The 19,976-nt window shown below is 52.8% G+C and overlaps 10 protein-coding genes across 10 annotated transcripts; 4 read left to right on the top strand and 6 right to left on the bottom strand.

Moving 5' to 3' along the window:
• Positions 1 to 77: 77 nt before the first annotated feature.
• Positions 78 to 905, bottom strand: IAQ61_003023 (uncharacterized protein; the record flags this gene model as incomplete). Its single annotated transcript, XM_003843174.2, has 1 exon — positions 78 to 905. One exon carries the CDS (start codon positions 903 to 905, stop codon positions 78 to 80), a length of 828 nt encoding a protein of 275 aa, XP_003843222.2.
• Positions 906 to 1,734: 829 nt separating this feature from the next.
• IAQ61_003022 (uncharacterized protein) lies at positions 1,735 to 3,051 on the top strand (the record flags this gene model as incomplete). Its single annotated transcript, XM_003843175.2, has 1 exon — positions 1,735 to 3,051. The coding sequence occupies one exon, from the start codon at positions 1,735 to 1,737 to the stop codon at positions 3,049 to 3,051; it is 1,317 nt and encodes a 438-aa protein (XP_003843223.2).
• Positions 3,052 to 4,120: 1,069 nt separating this feature from the next.
• Positions 4,121 to 4,814, top strand: IAQ61_003021 (uncharacterized protein; the record flags this gene model as incomplete). The annotated part of the gene is made up of 3 exons (XM_003843176.1): positions 4,121 to 4,136; positions 4,297 to 4,606; positions 4,658 to 4,814. 3 exons carry the CDS (start codon positions 4,121 to 4,123, stop codon positions 4,812 to 4,814), a joined length of 483 nt encoding a protein of 160 aa, XP_003843224.1.
• Positions 4,815 to 6,115: 1,301 nt separating this feature from the next.
• On the top strand, positions 6,116 to 7,000 carry IAQ61_003020 (uncharacterized protein; the record flags this gene model as incomplete). Its single annotated transcript, XM_003843178.2, has 1 exon — positions 6,116 to 7,000. The coding sequence occupies one exon, from the start codon at positions 6,116 to 6,118 to the stop codon at positions 6,998 to 7,000; it is 885 nt and encodes a 294-aa protein (XP_003843226.2).
• A 925-nt stretch (positions 7,001 to 7,925) lies between these two features.
• IAQ61_003019 (uncharacterized protein) lies at positions 7,926 to 9,317 on the bottom strand (the record flags this gene model as incomplete). Its single annotated transcript, XM_003843179.1, has 1 exon — positions 7,926 to 9,317. The coding sequence occupies one exon, from the start codon at positions 9,315 to 9,317 to the stop codon at positions 7,926 to 7,928; it is 1,392 nt and encodes a 463-aa protein (XP_003843227.1).
• A 1,217-nt stretch (positions 9,318 to 10,534) lies between these two features.
• On the bottom strand, positions 10,535 to 11,114 carry IAQ61_003018 (uncharacterized protein; the record flags this gene model as incomplete). The annotated part of the gene is made up of 2 exons (XM_003843180.1): positions 10,535 to 10,883; positions 10,951 to 11,114. 2 exons carry the CDS (start codon positions 11,112 to 11,114, stop codon positions 10,535 to 10,537), a joined length of 513 nt encoding a protein of 170 aa, XP_003843228.1.
• A 1,631-nt stretch (positions 11,115 to 12,745) lies between these two features.
• IAQ61_003017 (uncharacterized protein) lies at positions 12,746 to 13,408 on the bottom strand (the record flags this gene model as incomplete). Its single annotated transcript, XM_066095798.1, has 4 exons — positions 12,746 to 12,941; positions 13,016 to 13,144; positions 13,212 to 13,224; positions 13,285 to 13,408. The coding sequence occupies 4 exons, from the start codon at positions 13,406 to 13,408 to the stop codon at positions 12,746 to 12,748; spliced, it is 462 nt and encodes a 153-aa protein (XP_065954634.1).
• Positions 13,409 to 13,621: 213 nt separating this feature from the next.
• Positions 13,622 to 14,669, top strand: IAQ61_003016 (uncharacterized protein; the record flags this gene model as incomplete). Its single annotated transcript, XM_003843181.2, has 2 exons — positions 13,622 to 13,790; positions 13,852 to 14,669. The coding sequence occupies 2 exons, from the start codon at positions 13,622 to 13,624 to the stop codon at positions 14,667 to 14,669; spliced, it is 987 nt and encodes a 328-aa protein (XP_003843229.2).
• A 1,371-nt stretch (positions 14,670 to 16,040) lies between these two features.
• On the bottom strand, positions 16,041 to 18,526 carry IAQ61_003015 (uncharacterized protein; the record flags this gene model as incomplete). Its single annotated transcript, XM_066095797.1, has 3 exons — positions 16,662 to 18,526; positions 16,316 to 16,581; positions 16,041 to 16,173 (listed from the first exon to the last, which is right to left on the bottom strand). Exons 1-3 carry the CDS (start codon positions 18,417 to 18,419, stop codon positions 16,041 to 16,043), a joined length of 2,157 nt encoding a protein of 718 aa, XP_065954633.1. The 5' UTR covers positions 18,420 to 18,526.
• On the bottom strand, positions 18,527 to 19,785 carry PAM16 (mitochondrial import inner membrane translocase subunit TIM16). The gene is made up of 2 exons (XM_003843183.2): positions 19,647 to 19,785; positions 18,527 to 19,589 (listed from the first exon to the last, which is right to left on the bottom strand). The coding sequence occupies exons 1-2, from the start codon at positions 19,647 to 19,649 to the stop codon at positions 19,176 to 19,178; spliced, it is 417 nt and encodes a 138-aa protein (XP_003843231.1). The 5' UTR covers positions 19,650 to 19,785; the 3' UTR covers positions 18,527 to 19,175.
• Positions 19,786 to 19,976: the final 191 nt, after the last annotated feature.

Raw genomic sequence — 19,976 nt, 5'->3', positions numbered from 1 at the left:
TCGGGTATCATTTCGTCTCGTCTCGTCTCGTCTCGTCTCTTCACTATCCACGTCAAGTTCTTCTGAGAACACTACACTTACACTCCAACAGCACCACCACCCACCATAAACGCAGGGCTCCAATACTCGCTCTCCTCGGCCTGCCGATCAACCCATACCAGACTGTCCGCCATCAAATCCTCCACCACAGCCCTCGCCCGCGCACTTTCCCACCCCAAATTAATCTGCAACATACTCACCGTCACATAGCCGAGGACTTGTATCGCCTCCAAAACGGTACTCTGATCCGTGTTCAACTCCTTAGGGACACTGCGAATCAGCGTCCTGTGACCAATCTTGACAATGCTAAAGCACGAGCCCAGCGGCGCAAGCGCATCCACGGCGCGCGAAATGTCGTCATCGCTGACAGACATGCTGCCACCAATTCTGGTCGATTTTGAGATGCGAGATTTCAGGTCGGAGAGGGAAATCAGGCCGCCATTTTCAGAGCGTGTAGCTCGGCATTCTTCCACAATTAGCACCCCCAGGTTGAAATAGAAGTCGTTTACGCTGCTGCCGAGGAGTTGGGCCCATATGCTCTCTCCTTTGCTCATCGCTCCGCTTTCCCCGCCGTTCCCGCTTACTCCCTCCGTTTTCGATCCCTCACGGTGGTAACTCGATGCCAGGAAGTCAATGTTGAGTGCTGAGCACATGCGTGCGAATTCTGCCCTGAAAGCTGGATTGGCGCGGATGTCCTTGGAGTGTGTGAGGGCGAAGTTATGAAGCAGGGATTGAAAGACAGAGAGTTGGGTTTCGAGAGAGGCAGCGTTGCGGGTGCGGAGGGTGGCGCCGTGAGTGGTGTAGTGGTGGGATTGGAGGCGCGAGGAGGAGAGAGAGGAGAGGCCGGGGGTACGGCGGCGGTCCATTCTGAAGGCTGTGGGGGTTGGCTATGGATGGTAGAGGGTTGCGCGGCTGGATTGAGGAGCGTATCTCAGGGGGCGGGCTCTCGAGTATGCAGGATGAATAACCGCAGTGGTGTTTATCAAGGATCCTTTGGCCAGTATCCCAACTATGTCAAATGTCTCGACGGCGATGAAGTGAAAGCAGCAACACCACGGTGGGATAGCGGTAGAGGGGACGGTCGCTGTGCAAGGGGTGCACGTTCTTGGGCAAATTGTACTTTAGAACAACGCAATGTACAACAAAACCAGACCCGACATCAAGCAACGCGGAAAAGCACTTTGATATTGCACGCCTAGGTACCGGTAGATGGTAGTACTGTGAGGATATCATGTGGGCACGGATTATCACGTGAACCCGTCGGCGGGATGCTCAAGCTCTCGGCAGCTAACCCGATGACGTCTGGTGTTCACCGGCACCACATCGGTGCGTCTTACTAAGAGCATCCCCAGCACGCGCCGCACTTCGACTAATCGCCATCTCATCTTGTCTGTGCCCATGGCACTCTTGTCTCAAGGGGCGACTGCATCCGGTCGTGGCCGTGCTCTTCCTCAGTTTTCCTCTCTTCATATTCACTTTCCTCCACCTAATTTGAACAAGGATCGCGTTCGATTGTGGAGCCAGCTGCTGGCCAGGTTATCAAAGCTCATAGTCTAATTTTCACAGCACCGGCCGCCTGACCGCTATTGTTTAATGATACCCGAATTCTCACCTCGACCGGGAGTCGACCTGTGTGACCAGAATCTATTCAAAATTCTACGGCAGTCTTGGTTCGAGGAATTGTTTCGCCCCAGAATGGACCCCTCGTCAATCAACAATTGTGTGCTATTGCTTGACCTACCGCCAAACGCACTCGCTGGGATCGACCTGTTGTCCTTTACTACATCACCGAGATTCCAAGGCATCAAGAATCTACCTCCAGGGCTACATTTCGTCTTTGCCGCAACTAGCGCTACCCTCTCCTCGAGAAATGGGGCCTGGTTTTACGTCACCCCCGGATCAGGATCACCTCAAGTCTTCGTCAAGAAGTGGGACCAGACCACAGAGGATCTGATAGCCGAAACAGCCCAGGCTGAAGTCTTGAGATGCAAAGCAAACCTTGGAAGTATATGGAAGGACGGATTGACGCCGTATCGTCAAACAGTACGCGAGGAAGACTCTGGAGCTGAAGACGAATGGTCAGAAGAGTCCACAGACTGGAGCTGTCTTACAAACAAGATCACGCCAACGCTTTTATCGCGAATATGCGGCCTGAATCCAGACCACTGGAATTTGACTTCTGCATCGTCTGCGTCACAGGATCTGGAAGAGATACCTGGTCTCGAAGCAAGTAGTATCTTGCATCCTGAAAAGGAACTTAGGTTTCTGCCCATCGATTTGAAGAGGACATGGAGAGAAGGTGCTACAGGACGAGAACGAACAGAAGCGGCACAAGACAGATCCTGGTTCCTCGGTGATCTCATCGATAACCACTGTCAGGCAGAAGACCAATGGGGCCGAGAGAGTGAAATTTTAGGGGAGCTTCAGTTCGCTTTCCTCATGGTCTTGACACTCAATAATAACTCTTGCTTAGAGCAATGGAAACGGTTGCTTCGACTCTTGCTTACCTGTCGGCAGGCAGTCAAAGAGCGCTCTGGTCTGTTCCTTGACTTACTAAAGGTCTTGCGGTTACAGCTTGCTCATTGTGCAGACATGGAGGGCGAATTGTTCGACATGAAAGAAGTCGGCGGAGGTTTCTTGAAACCACTGTTCAGTCGGTTTCGGTTGACCTTGGACGATTTCGAGGGCAATTGGAAATCGGATCTCGTAGACCAAATGGAGACCCTGCAGGAGTTTCTCCAAAAGGCATTCGGCTGGCACATAGATGGCTCCTATGTAAAGCGTGGAATACTCGAGCTCGAGGATGGCGAACAGGTTGAGATGGATATGAACGGCGCAGACGAAGAGGACGAGTTGGGCGAGTATGCCCCGGCGGTCGTGGAACTGACGCAAGAGCAGTTGAAGGTGTTAAATGGAAGCGGCATCGGTACCGCAAAGAGCAAGGCCGATAGTTCCCCCGAAGAGGAGTCGGAAGATGAGGCCGATTTGGAAGATATGGATACGAGATTCTGAGATGCTTCCGAACTGTGCATGATCTCTGAGTCATAATGGCAGCAAACAAGTCATCCTTATTGCATCGCGAATCCTGACCCAAAAACAAGGCAAGTCAACGCACAACGCTTTCTTCCATGTCAGTGGCAGGAGGCTATCTAGGAGTCACATGACGCAGCGTACATCTCACCCAGTAGTTCATAGCATTCGATGCAGTCAATCGGCAGAAGCCTGCTGCAATAGCAATCAAGATGACTTGGTGGACATGAAGCTTTTCAGATAGATGCCGAGCGTACTAGTTGGTGGCACATGGTCTCCAGAGGTAGCAAGAATACATAGGTAGCGCTTGCGGGAACAACAGCTTGTACAATACCCTGGTGTCATACAGATCGCTAGCTACGATCCCATGTAGTGTTCTCCTAAGCCTTGATCAGCACTGCGGCGGCTTTGTTGCACAGCCTCACTATGTCGAACAATGCCTTCACTTCCTCCTTTGATATTCAAGGGTCGAGCTAATGGAGCCAGGCCCAAGACGATTCAAGAAAGTATCTCGAGTTTTCATCTCCAAAATCAGGACGCGGACTAAACCGTGGATGGAAATCGCAGCACTTGGCTCGCTACACCTTGTCGCGCTACTGGACCCCTCCATGACTTCTTCTAAACATCGCCTCGCCAAACTGGGCGCTTGAGGCTGGGGCGCGGCACGTCTGTGATCGTTGGCCCCCCATCTTTCTGGCTCGCAAACTGGCTGATTGGGTGGAAGACCACAGTTGCACGCCTTATGGGAGCATTTCGGCCAGTGAAATTGACCGGAATTGAAGGCTGTGCACTGTGAAAACTCAGTCTGAGCCCCCTTCGCCTAAGAATTATCCCCATGCGGTACGCCTGCTGGGCTCGACATGTAGCCCAAGTTGAAGTCTTCATCTAATTGTACGCACCCAGTGGAATTCTACATAACTAGCCACAGCCAGGACTACCTCTATTCTCAAGGCTCTCTTCGCATCTTGAAACTGCAACAAAATCCACAGAACTCGTAGTACTGCTCTGCATTCTATCGGACGGTTAGACTGCTGAAGCTTGTGAAATCACAATGGAGAAGGCGAACGGTAAGTCACAAGCCCTCTTGTGTACAGAAAGTAGAATGCACAGGTTGGCCAAGCAGTTCACATATCTGCTGAGGAGCATGAAAAGCCAGTATACTATCTAACTTTTCTACTCCTCGATTGGTGAAACTACTCTCAGGAGACTTGATTAACGTCTCTGCAGTCCCTATGCAGCCATACCCTCAGACACCAGAGATGACTGGTCAACCACCCATCTATCATGACCCAAACGCACAATACCAGCAGCAGCCGGGTCAGTACGCCGGCTCGCCCCCTCCACAGCAGCCCCAGAGCACATACACGCAACCCCAGCAAGGCCAGCCTGGCATGCCACCGCAGCAGCCAAGCGGGACCGTCTACCAGACCGCCACACCCATCCCAAACCTACAGCGTGGGCCCGCACCAGTAGACTGCCCAGCATGCGGTCAGCGATCCTTGACAAACATTGCATATGAGACAGGAAATTCTACCCAGTAAGTGCAATCTCAAGGGAGTCAAGACTATTAGTCGCTAATGGACAACAGTGCCTGGGCTGTGGGTCTTTGTCTCTGCCTCTGCTTGGGTTGTATCCCCTATTTGATGAACTCTCTCAAGGATGTGACCCATAAATGCGGTCGTTGTGGTGTGCTGCTTGCAACATGGCACCGCAGCGGCTCTACTGAGGTGCACATTCACGCTTAGATGGTTCCTGTGTGTGTTATTGCGGCTAGTTGTATACAACTGTAGAGGCGTTATGGTGTTTTCGCGTAGGGCAGAAGTTGATGATACCCTGGAGAGAAGGCTTGACGTTGATGTGTGGCTCTTGGCTTGTGACACAGAGGCGCGATTGAGGCGTGTGGGACGTTGCAATGATTGGCCTTCTCGGCTGTTCATGCCGTAGATGGAGTGCCCAGTTAGGTAGAATGATGGCGTTTGACTTGCATATGACTTGGATAGGCAAAATAAGCTCTTGACTTCTTCATGCTGCGCTTCTTACTAGACATCTCTTCGCAAGGCGCGTGCGTCGGATCGTAAATGCATAACGAAGCTTGCGGCGACATTGTTGCCCTACCTACTGTCGATATGCTGTGGTCATTGGCAGGGCCAAGACCAAGACCAAGACCAATACTGTACCGACATGAAAGCAAAATCTATGCTTTCAGCGGACAAAAGGTTCAGGTCAACAAGCGAACCCATCGTGTTGTGAGATCAAGTCTGATCAGATATACCCACCACCCGCACATTGCTACACCTTCCCTCGGGCCATTGGTATGCGCGTTCCACGACCATGCCTATGTAGTAAGTAGCCCACTCGACCCGCTCACGCCTCCCATGCCATCGCGCCCAATCCCTCTCATCCTCACATCGTGCATGCCATCGGCAGGCAAAAGCCGCAATGCCATCATCAGCCACCGCTAGCGCCACCTACCGACCAAGCTTTGTGACAAGCTTTGCCAACTTTCAAGATTTCACCCCTTGCGCGTGCGCAACCTGTTGTGACATCTAAACTACATCACTGCAGCGTCAAGCGAGTGATAGGCGCTCGATGAAAGCCGAATCAGGGCAAAGGGTAGCGGCGAACAGCCAGTTTATCAAGACAGTTGACAATGTCTGGTGTGCTGAGGATTGCCTTGTGCGTTCATGGATATACAGCTACTGCTCCTACCCATATGTGGTAGGTATCGAACGTGGTAAAAGAACATGTCGTGTTTTTAATCTCACTTTTTCTTTCAAGTCGATCTGTCGATTTGCTCGCTTTTCTCCTTGTGGACCCCTCGTTGAAGGAGTACGTTGACCAAGCAGTACTCTGACCAACACGCTTACAAGATTGTGATGTTTGCTGTCCCTGTCCACATAACAACGAGTGCTTGACTGACAAACAAACAGACTACGTCATTTTCACACGACGCGCACAGCGTCTGTAGGTACATAGTTCGCCATCAGTCCTGAACTCACAGCATCGCAACACGGAACAACGACGATAACAACACAAGCTCATCGCCATGGGTCTCTTCAATAAGCGCAACACGACGCCTGTTGTAGCTGATACTACTACAGCCACTGGAACTCATTCCCATGAGAAGAAGCAGAGTCTTTCTGGAAAGCAAGGGCCCGGCCATGTTTCCACTGGTGCCTCTACCTACAACAGCAGGCCCTCGTTTGGACAATGGCTCAAGGCCACCGCCCTCGACATCATCACCATGGCCGCCATGGGTGCCGTCGGTCTTGGTGTCTACATGGCTGATCCAGCACCGAGCCGTAGTTTCCCTGTCATCTTTCAAGACGGCGAGATCGTCTATCCAGAGTTTGCATACCCTCTTCGCACCGAAATCATTCCCATCTGGGCTGCTGCTCTCATGGCCTTTTTCATCCCCTTTGCCGTTTTCCTGATCGTGCAGATTCGCGCCCGCAGCTTTTGGGATGTTAACAATGCTACCATCGGCCTTTTGTACGCGCTCATCGCTGCAGCCGTCTTCCAGGTCTTCATCAAATGGCTCATTGGTGGTCTCCGCCCCCACTTCCTGGCTGTCTGTAAGCCTGTCATTCCCTCCAGTATGCTCAACCTCGTTGGCGGCAACGACAACGGTGTCGAAGATGGTACTGCGTTCGGGGGCAATGTCGCCAACGGCTACAGGCAGATCATGTTTGACCGTAGCATCTGTACAGGTGACCGCAAGGAGATCAACGATTCACTCGAGTCAATGCCATCTGGTCACACTACTGCTGCGTTCGCTGGTTTCGTCTTCTTGTACCTCTACCTCAACGCCAAGTTGAAGGTCTTTGCCAACTACCATCCTGCCATGTGGAAGCTCATTGCCATTTATGCTCCTCTCCTTGGGGCGTGCTTGATCGGAGGTGCCCTCACCATTGACAATTACCACAAGTAAGTGTGCCCATCATGCCCTGTTACATGACATGCACTAACAGACTCGCCAGCTGGTACGACATCTTGGCCGGAGCCGTCATCGGAACCATCATGGCATTCTCCTCCTACCGCATGGTCTACGCCTCAGTCTGGGACTTTCGCATTAATCATATTCCTCTGCTCCGCCACGCACCTTTTGTCTATGGCTCAGGTCCCAGTTCCTTTGATAGCTTCCACGATGCTATCTTCACTCGCAAGGCGGGCTGGGGGGGCCAGGAGGATGGCTATGCAACGGGGTCTGCGGGTGTACATGCTTTTGATCAAGGTCATGGTCATGGCAATGGTCATGGCCATGGAGACCCTGCTGTCGGTAGTTCGGGAAGTCGTGTGCAGAGAAAGCCGATTGGTGCGGGGCGACCTACTGGAGGGAGACATGGCGAGCAGTATGGTGAGCAAATGGTTTAAGTCTTGTCTTCTTGTCCTGACTGCCGCGTACCTGGAATAAGAGTTACAAGCGACAGGATACATTGGTCAAGACAGCAGTTTTGGAATATGACATGGGGATTGTGACGCGTTTCTTGCTAGGTGCAATTTTTGCGTCTACAATCTGATGTCTATCTCTGTCTGCGGTATAGCTTCTCCATGCACGTCTTTGCTGTACGTTGTTGATGTACAGAAAACAGAAAACCCAAGTGGTGTGTTCAGGGTGACCAGAGCACTCAGAATCACGACGTCCATGCATGTTTGTTCCCATAGTGTGCGCCCGAAAATAGCCTGCCTAGGAAAATGCTACATGGCTCAAATTTGCCAAGTCCAACCATGATGATAGCGCTAAACGTGAGACAAATGTATCCATCAAAACCTAAGTCATAGCATGAAGAAAATAAAGAAAGAAAAAAAAAGAAAAAACCCCCCGATTTCAAGGTTTCAAACAAGACATCAGCCAGCTACACCAAACTGTGTGTCTGCGCCAAAGGATGCTGGCCTAGGTCCACACTTCGATGCCATCTCCGACACGACAAGTCCTCACTTTCGCTATGCCTGGGCAGAGCAGGCTCATCAACGTGATCATCATCCAGGTCGAACATGCGCTTCAACTCCCTGCAGGCAACCATGTACTGCTGTCTCGCGCCGGGAGCTTCTCGCAGTGGATTCGGGGCCTTGTCCCAGGCGTGGGGCTGGCCATAGACACAGTGGTAGTGCACACGTTTGCGCAGGCTGTGGACGAGGCGGTCGCGGAAGCGCTCGCCTTCTGCGAAAAGCATATCCCATTCACAGCAGAAGAGGACAATGTCGTCTGGGAGTGCGGCGAGCATGTGGTCGGGCGCCACGCCTGGGCTCAGCCAGGGATGGGAAAGATCGAGCGAGGGCGGCTGCAAGTAGGAGTCGTCAAACAGGGAGGTGAAGACGGCGGGAAGCTGGTGATCTGTCCTCGAGCACGTGGCGCGGCGTTGTGCGCGGGTTTGGGTGTAGTCTGTGGGCGGGTAGAAGGATACTATGCCTCTGATCTTGAGGACGGTGGAGGAACCTTCTGTGGTGACGGAGACGGCGGATCCGTCCTTGTACGAGGAGATGAGGGAGAGGGCTGAGGTGCCGGTCTGTCGCAACATGGCGATGCGGTCGAGACGGGAAGTCTGTCGCGAGAGGGGGATGTACGAGGCGTTGGGTGTGCTGAAGGGGTTGGTGGGGCTTGTGAAGACGGGCGGGCGAGGACCGAGGACGGCGGTAGGTAGGCTGCCTGCGCGAGAGTCGACAATGGGCTGGCCCGAGGGCGTGCGGTCGAAAAGCTCGCCTTGGAGGCAGAGGGGCACGGTGAAGGACATGTTGCCGCCCGAGGAGAAGCCTGAGATGGCGATGCGGCTGGGGTCGAGCAGGAACTCCTCGGAATTCTGTGCAAGCCACAAGACTGCATCTGCCCCGTCCTCGACTGCGGTCGGAAATGGGTACTCGGGCGCAAGACGGTAGTCGACGCTGACGACGACGGCCCCGACCTGCTCCACCACGACGCCACACCAGCGCGCATCGTCACGGGCGCTTCCCAAGACGAAGCCTCCCCCGTGGAAGTTGATGACGACGGGGAATCTCTTGACCCCCTTGAGTTTTTGGTATCGTTTGTATTCCTTGGGCACATAAAAGTTGAGTCTGAACTTGCCCTTGATGGGCGACACGCTGGCTTCGATGTCGCGGTAGAAGGCGGGTCTGGGTGGCAACGGTCGCGCGAGTTTGTGGAGCATCATGCCAATGCCCATGAGGAAGCGCCAGATCTGTGCCTGCACGTGGAGCACCCATCGCGGCCGGTTGCCGGGTTGTTCTGGTACTTTTTCCTTCTTATTCGCCATGGTGTACGTCTCTTCTGTTACAGGGAGGCTACTCAATCGAGCGCGACATGGGAGCGGAGGAGCAGGAGGAAAGGGGAGAGGCGAGAGAGAGAGAGAGAGAGAGAGAGAGAGAGAGAGAGAGAGAGAGACGATTACTATAGTATTGTGTAAGTGGAGGAAGAGAGGCTCTGCCCGTGGATAATGTGGCAATTCAAGTGAGATCAGAATACCAAGACAACACAGCCAACAGACAACAACAACAACAACGACGTCGAGGTTTTTTTTTGGCAGATAGAATGTTGAATCAAGAGTTTGAGCAACAAGACTAGTACGGCTGGCGCGTCCTTGGCCTGGACTTAAGAGTACCATGCACAGCGGATGCTACGCGGCTTCGGTGTAGGTACTCTAGATGGATGGAGGTGTACATGTTCACATCAGCAGTCTGGCCCGTTGAAACAATCCCAGGCGGGGTGAGACAAAAGGAGCGGGCCGTCTTCTGTCAGGTGATGACGTAGGCTTCTGGGGCTTGGTCTACATTCATTGCACTTCGTCCGCCATTGTACCGTCCACCGGCCCTGTCAGGCTGATGACTGATCAACCCTCGGGTCCCGGGACACATGCACTGGCTGACGGTCTGCTGCAGGGACGAACACAGCCTGGGTGTGCAAGTACACAGTATCTGTCTTTGCCTGCTTGGGCCAAGAGATGAAGTCGTCACCCAGACGACTCTCCATGATGATGAGTTGGGGTCTGGCATGTTTCATGTGCCTGTTTGAGCTTCGGCACCCTGTTAGGTATTTGTATTCTTGCTTTCTCCAATCGGTTGGCCGGACAGGCAAGGTCCGATGTCAACGTCATACAGGCAGGCCCGATGAGAACCGGTTGCTACCGGGACGACATGAATTCATGCTGCTCACTACCAAATGCCGTCCTAGGTACCATAGTAGGCGACTATTAGGTTGTTTATGCAGACGCAAGACGAAGCCCCAGGACCATGGACCAAGTAAACAGCAAAGCCAACATGATTTCCTCCCACCAGCAGTACCCAGAATCAGAAAAAAGTCCCATCCCATGATGGTAAAGCAAGCCAGGACGGGTATAGGGCTGCTCAAGTCCTCAGAAAGCGCCGACGCTCACCTGTTGATGCTGCCATGGACCAATATAATGCAACCAACTATCGGAATATCAAAAACAAAAGGAATAGGAAGCAGAACAGCATGGGCAATGGGCGCATGCCTTTACGCATCAACAAACTCGTACTCCTCGTCCTCGGGAGCAACGTTGCGTCGCTTGCATCGCGCTGCAGAAGCGTCGTCGTCGGCATCCCTATCTAGCACCTCATACTCGTTCTTGATAAGCGTATCGGTCGCCTTGGTTTCAAACCGCTCAATCGCCTTCTCCAGCGCGTGGTTCAGAATCTGGCTACCGTGGTTCGGTCCCCGATGGGCGTCGTACGAGTAGGCAATCTCGGCATCTGGGGCAGTCGAAGGGTGCTCAATCTCCTCGTCGGCTGAGGATTCTCCGCTTGCCGAGGCCATGTCTTTGTTGAGCGCGTTGCGAGCCTTCATGGGCCCAGTAGAGGATGACCTGTAGGGTGTCAATACAACCGTACTAGTCTTGAGGATGACCGGCACAAGGTACTAGGACAGCCTACCTGATGTGAGGGAGTATCTTGGCAGGGCGAGGCTTGCTATCGCTCTCACGCCTCCCTGGCCCAAACTGCTGTCCATGCGCCCACTTGACGCGGGAGTTCTTGTCGCGGTTGAACTCCTTCGCATCAGCACGGAGATCGCCCGTGAAGATCTGCTCGGCCGACATGTCGATACTTTGGGTACGAGTCGATGGTCAGGTGTGGAAAGGAGTCCAGAGTGGTTCTGGTGGTTCTGGTGGATGGGCTGTACTGTATGGGAATCGTTGATGCTACCGGGGTGGAGGAGGGTGACGTGCTTCACAACAGGTGACTAGGTAGATTCGAGGTGGGAGGATATGCTGGGAGGAAGGGTAGACCGTGAGCGAGGAAGAGGTAGGGTATAGGGCGAGTGGCAAAGGAAATCAGCTCAGATCAGACAGGAGAAAGGGCGGCAGAGGGGTGACTAGCGGCTGTCTTGTGAATGACTCCAAGGTGTGTGTGTGTGTGTGTGTGTGTGTGTGTGTGTGTGTGACTCAAGGTAAGAAAAGGACTTGTGCTGTTTGCGAGAAGTGAGTGGCTATGCTATGCTGGTAGGAGAGAGTAGGTGCTCTAGGTACTCTAGTACTCTTCGTACTCTTAGAAGGTGATTGATTGATGACGGCGACTGGTAGACGCAAGTACAAGTACCTGGCCCCTTTTTGTGAGGTCAAGGGCGCATGTGGCTCCCCCGCGCCTTTGTTGTTGGTTCCTGATAAGGGAAAGGGTCGAGGTCGAGGTTGGCTGTGCCCGGTGCCGGTAACAGGTTGAGTACCGGTAGTGCCTAGCTGACTGCTAACTTAACCACGGTAAACCTAACCTCATGACCCGTCCACCGTTGCTGCCCACGCTCCGTCTCCTCGTCTCGCCGAGGCCCACATCATCCGGATTCACATCCGGTTTTGGCTCTCCCATGATGGCATCATCGCCTGAATCTCGCTGAATCACTGCGCCTTGATCGCGAACGTGGGCGAGTGGGCGAGCGGCGAGCCTGGAGGCGTGCATGGACGGGATGCATCGATCTCTGCCTACCTACCCCCTACCGATCAGGTTAGCGAAAGCTGCTACGACAGCTCCCGGATGCTTTGAGAGCTATTGAGCCTACTGTAGTACTCTAACTCACCATGTAATAGTAGAGTAGTCGTCGCTATCCAGAGTACTATCATAGGGGGCTCTAGATTACACAGTACCCAATCCTAGTAGACTACCTAGTACCAACACAGTAGAAACTCCCACACTCTACCGGTATGCTACTACAATACATACCTCACCATCTGTGCCCCGATGGCCAATGTGAGTGGGGAAGGGGGGGGGGGGGGGGCTCCAACCACCAACCTCCAAATCACATACCACACACACCCCAGACACCAACAGTACCGGTAACGGCAGTGCAACAGTACTACATGCAATCGGCAGCTTCTACTGGTAGGATATCGCCCCCTACTCCTACTCTAGAGTAGAGTACTACTACAGTATACTAGGACACAGCATGCAACCCATCTTCGATAAGGATTTCGGAATTGGCCGCCAGTCAGCCTGCGCCTCTCCTATCTCTCCCTCTTGGCGAGTCAGAGCAGCCGACGCCAGCCATCGATCATGTCATGTCTACTACAATACCGATGCCTCGTCTACCCTGGAATGCTGTTCCGTCCCCCGGGCGAAACGCTGTGGACGTCAGGTGCCCAGCAAAGTCCATCAATCAGCTATCACCCTGTGCACATACTTTAGTAGTACGTACACAATACCAGCTCCTCTCGATGACTGCCCAAGGCCACACATCCTTTCAAGTATGATACGCAGCCTCGTCTTCCGCCTCTTCATCCTCGCTACTCTCCACCAATCCAGCCTCGCTAGGAAGGACATCAGGGAACCACCCGTGCTCTGCAAGATTCACAGAGTACTGGCCCAGAGCGTCTTGACTGACCTCTACCCCCTCCCTCCTCAAAGCCGCAGCCTGTTCGCCAGCAGCACTAGGTCCTCTTTGTCAAGTCAACAACGTCTGTAGAGTGGTAGAGTACAACAAAACATCGCTTTCAGCAAAGGGATCACAGACCTCGGACTGATGCCACCCTTGGCATTGATGACGCGCTGCCAAGGCACATTGCCACTGTGAAACCTCGGACTGGCCTTGCTGCCGTCGGTCGATGGCGATGGCAAGTTCTTGAGACAGACTCCCACTTGTCTTGGATGTCACGCGTTAGTGCCGCTGGGCCTGGCTACATGATCGATCGCATGGAGTAAGCTGTTACCTGGGGCATTCGGCTAGGTGACAGAACCAACGTCAGCGACTTTGGACATGGTCGTCTTGGAGAGGCGCCTCACGCTTCCCAACCAGCCTGGCAATGTGGCCATAGCTGGTGACTTTGCCGTGCGGGATCTCTTGTATTGCCTCGTAGACTGTAGTATACCACAACCAGACTTCTTCAGACCGTTCTTTGGGCGCCATAGTAACTGTGTTGATGATGTGGGCACCGCACGAAAAAGCGCATGAACGCGGCGAGGGCGGCACTCACACTGGCTGCTGGGTCGCCTCCAAGGGCGGCATGAGACACGCCAAATCACGTGGAGCGCGTATGCCAAGACCCGTCGACGCATCCCGCTTTCGAGATTCCCGTCTACTTTGGTGATTGCGCGGCGCATATCAACACCTTCTCCCAATATGTCTCTAGCCGACTACTTGGCAAAGAATTACCTTACGGCAGACTCGGAGAAGAAGTCAAAGAAGCGCAAGCGGAAGAACAAAGACGCCGGCCTCATCATTGACGACGACGACGACCTGGGCTGGAAAGACAAGGCGGATGAGGACAATGAAGATGCGCCCATGATAGGTACTAACAAGATTTCATTATAGTATGCCTTTTGGGAACCCCACTAACTAGCTTTTGCCAGTGGGTGGAGGACAAGTGAAGAAGTCTAAGAAAAAATCCAAATCCACCAACGCCGCAATCTGGACAGCTGTAGGCGTCGCTGCGCCTTCCCACGCCGAACAACTGGCCGCCGACGCAGCTGTTGCCGATGCAATCATTGCAGGAACCGCTGCAGAACGCGAAAAGGCTGCTCAAGCAGAGGACGAGGCGCCAGAAATGGTAGAGGCTGATGGCGTGCACAGAATGGAGTCTGGCGCAAAAGCTGGTCTTCAAACGGCTGCAGAGATTACAGCGGCCATGGAGAAGAAGCAGAATGAGGAGAAGCGCAAGGCGGAAGAGGTTGCCAGGGAGATGGGAAGTGCGGCGCAACAGACAATCTATCGAGATGCTAGTGGTCGCATCATCAATGTAGCGATGAAGCGTGCCGAGGCCAGGAAAAAGGCTGAAGAGGAGGAGCGCAAGAAAGCCGAAAAAGAAAAGGCTGCTCGCGGCGACGTGCAAATTGCCGAAGCTGCCAAGAGGAAGCAGAAGTTAGAGGACGCAAAGATGATGACCATTGCTCGGTATGCAGATGATGCAGAGCTCAACGATGAACTCAAGGAAAGAGGTCATTGGAACGATCCTGCTTCAGGCTTCCTGCGCAAGAAGAAGGCCGGGCGCAGTATTACTGGCAAACCGCTCTATCAAGGACCCTACCAACCCAATCGATATGGCATTCGTCCAGGGCATCGATGGGATGGAGTAGACAGGGGCAACGGCTTTGAAAGGCAGTGGTTCGACTCGAGGAATCGTAAGGCGAACAATGAAAAGTTGGAGTATCAGTGGCAGCAGGATGAGTAGAGGACAGAACCGTTGACTCTTACCACTCCTACTTGTCATGTTCTTGTTTACACTGATGCATAGCGCGGCGTTGTGACTTGTTGTCACTCATATTGCTCTGATTGCAAACAAGGGCAAATCGATGAATGTTTGAACATGGCCACAATAGATTCGCAAGAGCTTGACTTGTAATCATCTAAAAGTGAACAGTTTTACTCGATCTTCAAACTCCCTGCAATGTGAATATCAACAGCAAAACACAGATGAATGCCATCAGATGTTAGAGACTCAACAAGGCCGGTCGATCACAAGCCTTGACAAATGCATCACTTCAAACCAGGAGTTCTAGTAATCACTACAAACTCACCTCACGAAACCGACCAAGACGTCCTGATGTCCTGAAAGGTGCATCTAATGATCAACGATCATTGAGCTCGGAAACTATCATCCTTTATGGGAACCGCAAAGAGCCCTCCTCGATCAACATGGCATCGTATGTATGCGTGTACTCAAACAGTCTACCTTTCTTGTATGCATCTTATGACCAATCGCAAGTCACATCACCCAGCAATGAAACTTTTGGGCAACATCTAGATCATGTCCTCTCTCTATGTAACCCTAGTATACCATCCATCACCCGCGTAAGAACACGTCTTCCATCCTTGAGTGCACGCCCATGGGCATATATCACTCAATGAGAAAAGACGTCCCTTCGTGTACTGACGGAACCTGTTAGAAGATAAGGTGATGGTAATCGCTGCAGAACCGCGAGGCTCTTCGAAACGATCCCCGGCCATGTCCCCTGGAGAAGCCGCGATTCGCATTGTGTTATATGGACGGAATCTTGCCCACACCGGGTCATTGGTAAGTATACAAGACCCGAACAAAAAGAGATTAGCTACGAGCCCTAGATGGAGGGCTGTAGCGCCAGCCGAGTCAGAAGAAATGCAGCAGCAGAGGAAAACGCGTGAAACCGGATGTCATGAGAAGATTTAGTATACAGTAAAATGGAAAGCTATTCCTTGGGTATCGTTACAATGAGAAATCTATATCTTGTGGTGGTTAGTCCGGACGGGGGATAACATCGATTTTAGAAGGCGTTCCTGTGGCCGCGCTGAGGTCTCGTAGAAAACGACAACATGGTTTCGAAAACTCTTCGTGAATCGACGCGGTATCCGTCCGGACAATACATATAGATCGAGCCATGATCAGCGGACAATCGTATGGGAAGTGGATGCTCAACGCTGATAGCTTGAAAGCTGCTTCCGGGTATAGAGCAGATTGGCCAAGAGAAAAGCCGAGATCAAATCCTCCTTGACCTGTTTGAGTGGGTTAAGTGTAGTGTACTGTGACAACTACTCGTCTGCATTAATCAGATCACACAACGCCAGTTCAGTCCTCTTCCCCTTCTGATGGCAGATCGGGCAGATCGGACATGGTAGTATCAAGCGCATACTTCATCGCCAGTGCCATCACGCCATCATCGTCCTGTTTCTCCAGCAGCTGGGCCAGTAGATTTGGCGAGCTATATCGATATAAGTCATAATCCAGAAGGTAAGAATGCAAAGTGCAACAAGTGCCCATGCAAAGGACTGACTAGTCGAGTGCGTTGATCCTCAAACCCTTGGTTGTGCATGTCCTATTTCCAGACCGGCACAGTAACTTACCGAAGTGATTTCATGAGTCTGCGCTGTGCGATGTAGGACTGGTAATTGCCACCCAGGACAGATCCGAGAATGCTTTCGCCAATGTCCTGTCCGGACTTTGATGCCGCCATGCGGTCCTCGAGAACTTGGTGTGCCATCGCAAAGGCTTTGAAAACTTCTTGAGCTTTGTGAGATCCGCCGGAGATGTTGTTGTCTGGACGATTCGGGTCTTGAATGGACAATCCGAAAGGCTTCTCTTCTCGGTTGTCCACCCCATAACGTGTCTGCTAGAAGGTTAATACCAGTTGAGCTGTGTAGCAACGACTTCGCAAACGACGCTGCTGTTTGGCTTCAGAAGGTTACATACCTTGTCAACGACACCCATAGGATTCATTTGAATACGATGCTTGGTGAGATCAAACTTGTTGCCGTAGTAATCGAGGAAACCCTTAAACAATTCGGCAAGGTTCTCAGCCTTACCAGCTTGGTGAATGTAGTGCACTATTAAACATATGATGGCGAAGCCGCCGATCCCACCAGTGTGAACCTCGTTGAGTCCGCGCATGACAAGAAATTGTTTCAGCAGGGCTACCATATAGATCATGTCGGGATACTTGTCTTTCCATTGGGCAAAGGTGGCTTGAGCTTGCATCCCACTCAGGTTCTCGAAAGAAATGTCGACCTGAAGCCTAGTAACACTGTCGGTAAATTTGACTAGTGGAACCTTGGCACCGTAAATGCAACTGATGGCGCCAAAGGCCATGTTCCTGCGTTGTAGAACATTTCTTACACCTTTGAGCAAGGGCGCAGTAGCATTCCTCGCGGTCACATCCATGACAGGGGGACCTCCATTGAAGTGTCGATCAGAAGTATACACGAGATCCATATCCGCTGTTGGAAGGTAAAGACCCGCGGGAAAGGATCCAAAGCAGAGTATGCGACCGTTGTCCTGAGGAAATCTGTGGTAGCCTAGTACGCTCTGCACGCGTTGGACGAGCAAATTGCGCTGTTCGTGCTCGTAGGGCTTCGGAGCTACAAAGTCATAGAAGTCAAGGATCTCGTTGTGTAGCCACTTTTCTGGATCGTTGGCAAGGTGACGATACGGGTGAGGTGCAAGCAGCCAGGGTGTCATGTCCATACCTGGGCGCCCCACCCACTCTTCCAAAACTCCAGGTCCAGAGCTTTCATGCTTACGCTTTTTCTTGCTAAGACCAGAATGAGGGAAAGCATTGGCGGAAAAGGGGTCGTTCTTGTCGCTAGGCCGATCTGGCAAAGGATGTTGTTCGGGCGGTGGCACAGGAGTCTCTGCAGCGTCGTCATCGTCGCCAAAGGAGATGAAGTCATCATTAGCAGCAACCGCGTTATGCGCAGCTTCCTTCTCGGCCGCCAAATTCTTGGCCTTGCGAATCAACTTGACGAAGTCAGTCTTCTTACCAGTGGCCTCATCGGGCGGTGGCAGGACCGTATATGGATCAGGATTAGACCACTTGGGAGCAGAGGCGCCATCAGCACGATTACTTGTCTGCGTACGAGCTATTTTGCGGTTGCTGCCATCAGAGCTGTCGACTTCACCATCAACTTGGCCGCCAACTTGACCGTCTTCCGAGGCAGAGTCACGACTCTCTACATCCATGTCCGCTTCTTCGTCATCAGACAGGTCATCAAGATTCAAGAACCTATTGGGACCATCGGAGACGCCCATGGCCCGCTCTGGACTGGTATCAGCGCGGGGCCGCAGCAGGGCACGCTCATGTGGCGCAGCCTTGCGAAAGCCACCTCGGCCTCCACGACGGAATCCGTTTGCATTGTTCCTGCCTCTGTGATCGAGGCGGTCAGTGCGCCTGCTTTCTCTGTCCTCACGTTGGGCAGCCCCGCCCCGCGCGCGCTTCCTAGGCGGCTCACGAGAGGGCCCGTTTGCCGGGCCCGTGGGTGGAAATCGAGGCGCTGGATGGGTTGAATGATAGCTGGATTCGAAGTTGAACTGATGCTGGTTGCCTGCATGGCCCTGCGCCGTATGGGAGCCGCCTGGTCGATAGTGATCAGGCCCGGCTGTGAAGGTCATGCGGTCTGTGAGCGAGGGCGGGCGGTCGCGACCGCGGTCGCCAGGGCGGTAGGAGTCGGTCATGCCTTGAAGATGTTTATATAGCGTTCGGTATCTTGTTTTGGGCGCGGTTTGAATATGTTGGCCGAAGTGGGGGAGGTTGTGTGAATGGCGGCAGGCGGTGTTGTTGAGGAAGCAAAGCGCGAAATTGTGTCGCCTTTGCACTGCGCCAAGGAGCTAGTTGAACAGCGCCAACTTGTAGGGAAGGCGCGCCCGACCCTTCACATGTTCTTCGTGGTAACTTGTCCAACATCTTGAGCATCTCATGGTAGACATTGTTAGCAACGCAATTCCATACATGATAGATTCTTGCTGGCCACATTGGCCGCACGGCTAATATATTCTTGTCGGGAAAGAGGAGAATAGTCATGTCATAGAAACGGCCAGTGGCCTGCGTGTTTCCTCTAGACGAGAGCGACGTTTCTCATGGCACTTGCATGTGGTACAAAGATGAGGGCAGAGGGTGTTCCAAGTTTATCCTAGTTCATTTTGATACATTTTTCGGACAAGTCTACAAAAATTGGTATACATGGACAAGAGGAGAGAGGCTTGAAAGCAGGTGCTCGGGCCCGAGGAATGACCCACACTTGACTCCGGGGTGAAACAATCAACGCTATGCCAACGCCATTCGTATGCAGAAGAGAAGAAGACTCTGGTTGTTGTGTTGTACAGATGGACAATAGTAAAGCGTCGAGGCGGTTGTCGCCGTCTGGCCGGATCGATGCCGTCTCGCCACCCAAGTCATGCTCCCAAACTCGCGAGAAGGGAAGAGCACTTGTATCAGTCTTCCTTGGTAAGCTTCGGTTTGAACCCTTTACTCAACTCGGCCTCTCTCTCTGCCGCCCTCTGATGTGCCTGTAGCTCCCTCTCAATCCTCTCTCTCGCCCTCAAAATCTTGCTCTGCAGATAAAAGCTCCCGCCCTTCTTCGGGTCGTTTAGGTCGAAAAGCCTCTTGAAACGCTCGGTCACCACTTCCATCTCTATATTGCCCATTTTGCCAGGCCCTACGTTGAGAATCGAGCAGGCTTCGTCCATGGTGATGTTGGAAGAGGAGAAGGCGCTCCCACTGCCCCCACTACCCTGGCTGGCGGCGGCATATTTTTGGGCGGCGGCTGCTTGACGATAGGATTCGGATACCGCACGACCTATTATTCGGGCGCCGGAGAAGACGACTTGTGTGATGATGCGGTGGGCCTGGAGAGGTTAGAGTCCTGGTGATGGAGGATAATGGACGGACTTCGCCATGCGCACCATGATGAGATCTGATTCCGAGGATAATTCCGACAATGATGCTACAAGAATTGCAACTGTAAAACCTTTATGTTTCTATACGACTACTGCTGTAGCTATGGCCTATCGTCGCTGTTGGCGTTGACACCTGAAGTCTCCCAAAAATTCTGGATCGTCTTGCATCCGCGGACTTCGCTCCCAAGGATGCACGTGATGCAGGTCGACTCAGCCAATCACATGCCGATCGCATTTCCATCATGTTCCCCCACGCCAACCATTGCTTCCAGAAAGTGGGTGGTGCGTAATTGATGGCAGAGAGCGGGAAAAGACGATTGCATATTCGCGCAAGTA

The sequence above is a fragment of the Plenodomus lingam genome (genome assembly GCF_022343315.1).
Source record: "Plenodomus lingam strain CAN1 chromosome Unknown contig_14, whole genome shotgun sequence".
In the NCBI taxonomy this organism is placed as follows: Eukaryota; Fungi; Ascomycota; class Dothideomycetes; order Pleosporales; family Leptosphaeriaceae; genus Plenodomus; species Plenodomus lingam.
The sequence above is the reverse complement of the archived record's forward strand: the minus strand, read 5'-3'. Positions and strand labels throughout refer to the sequence as shown.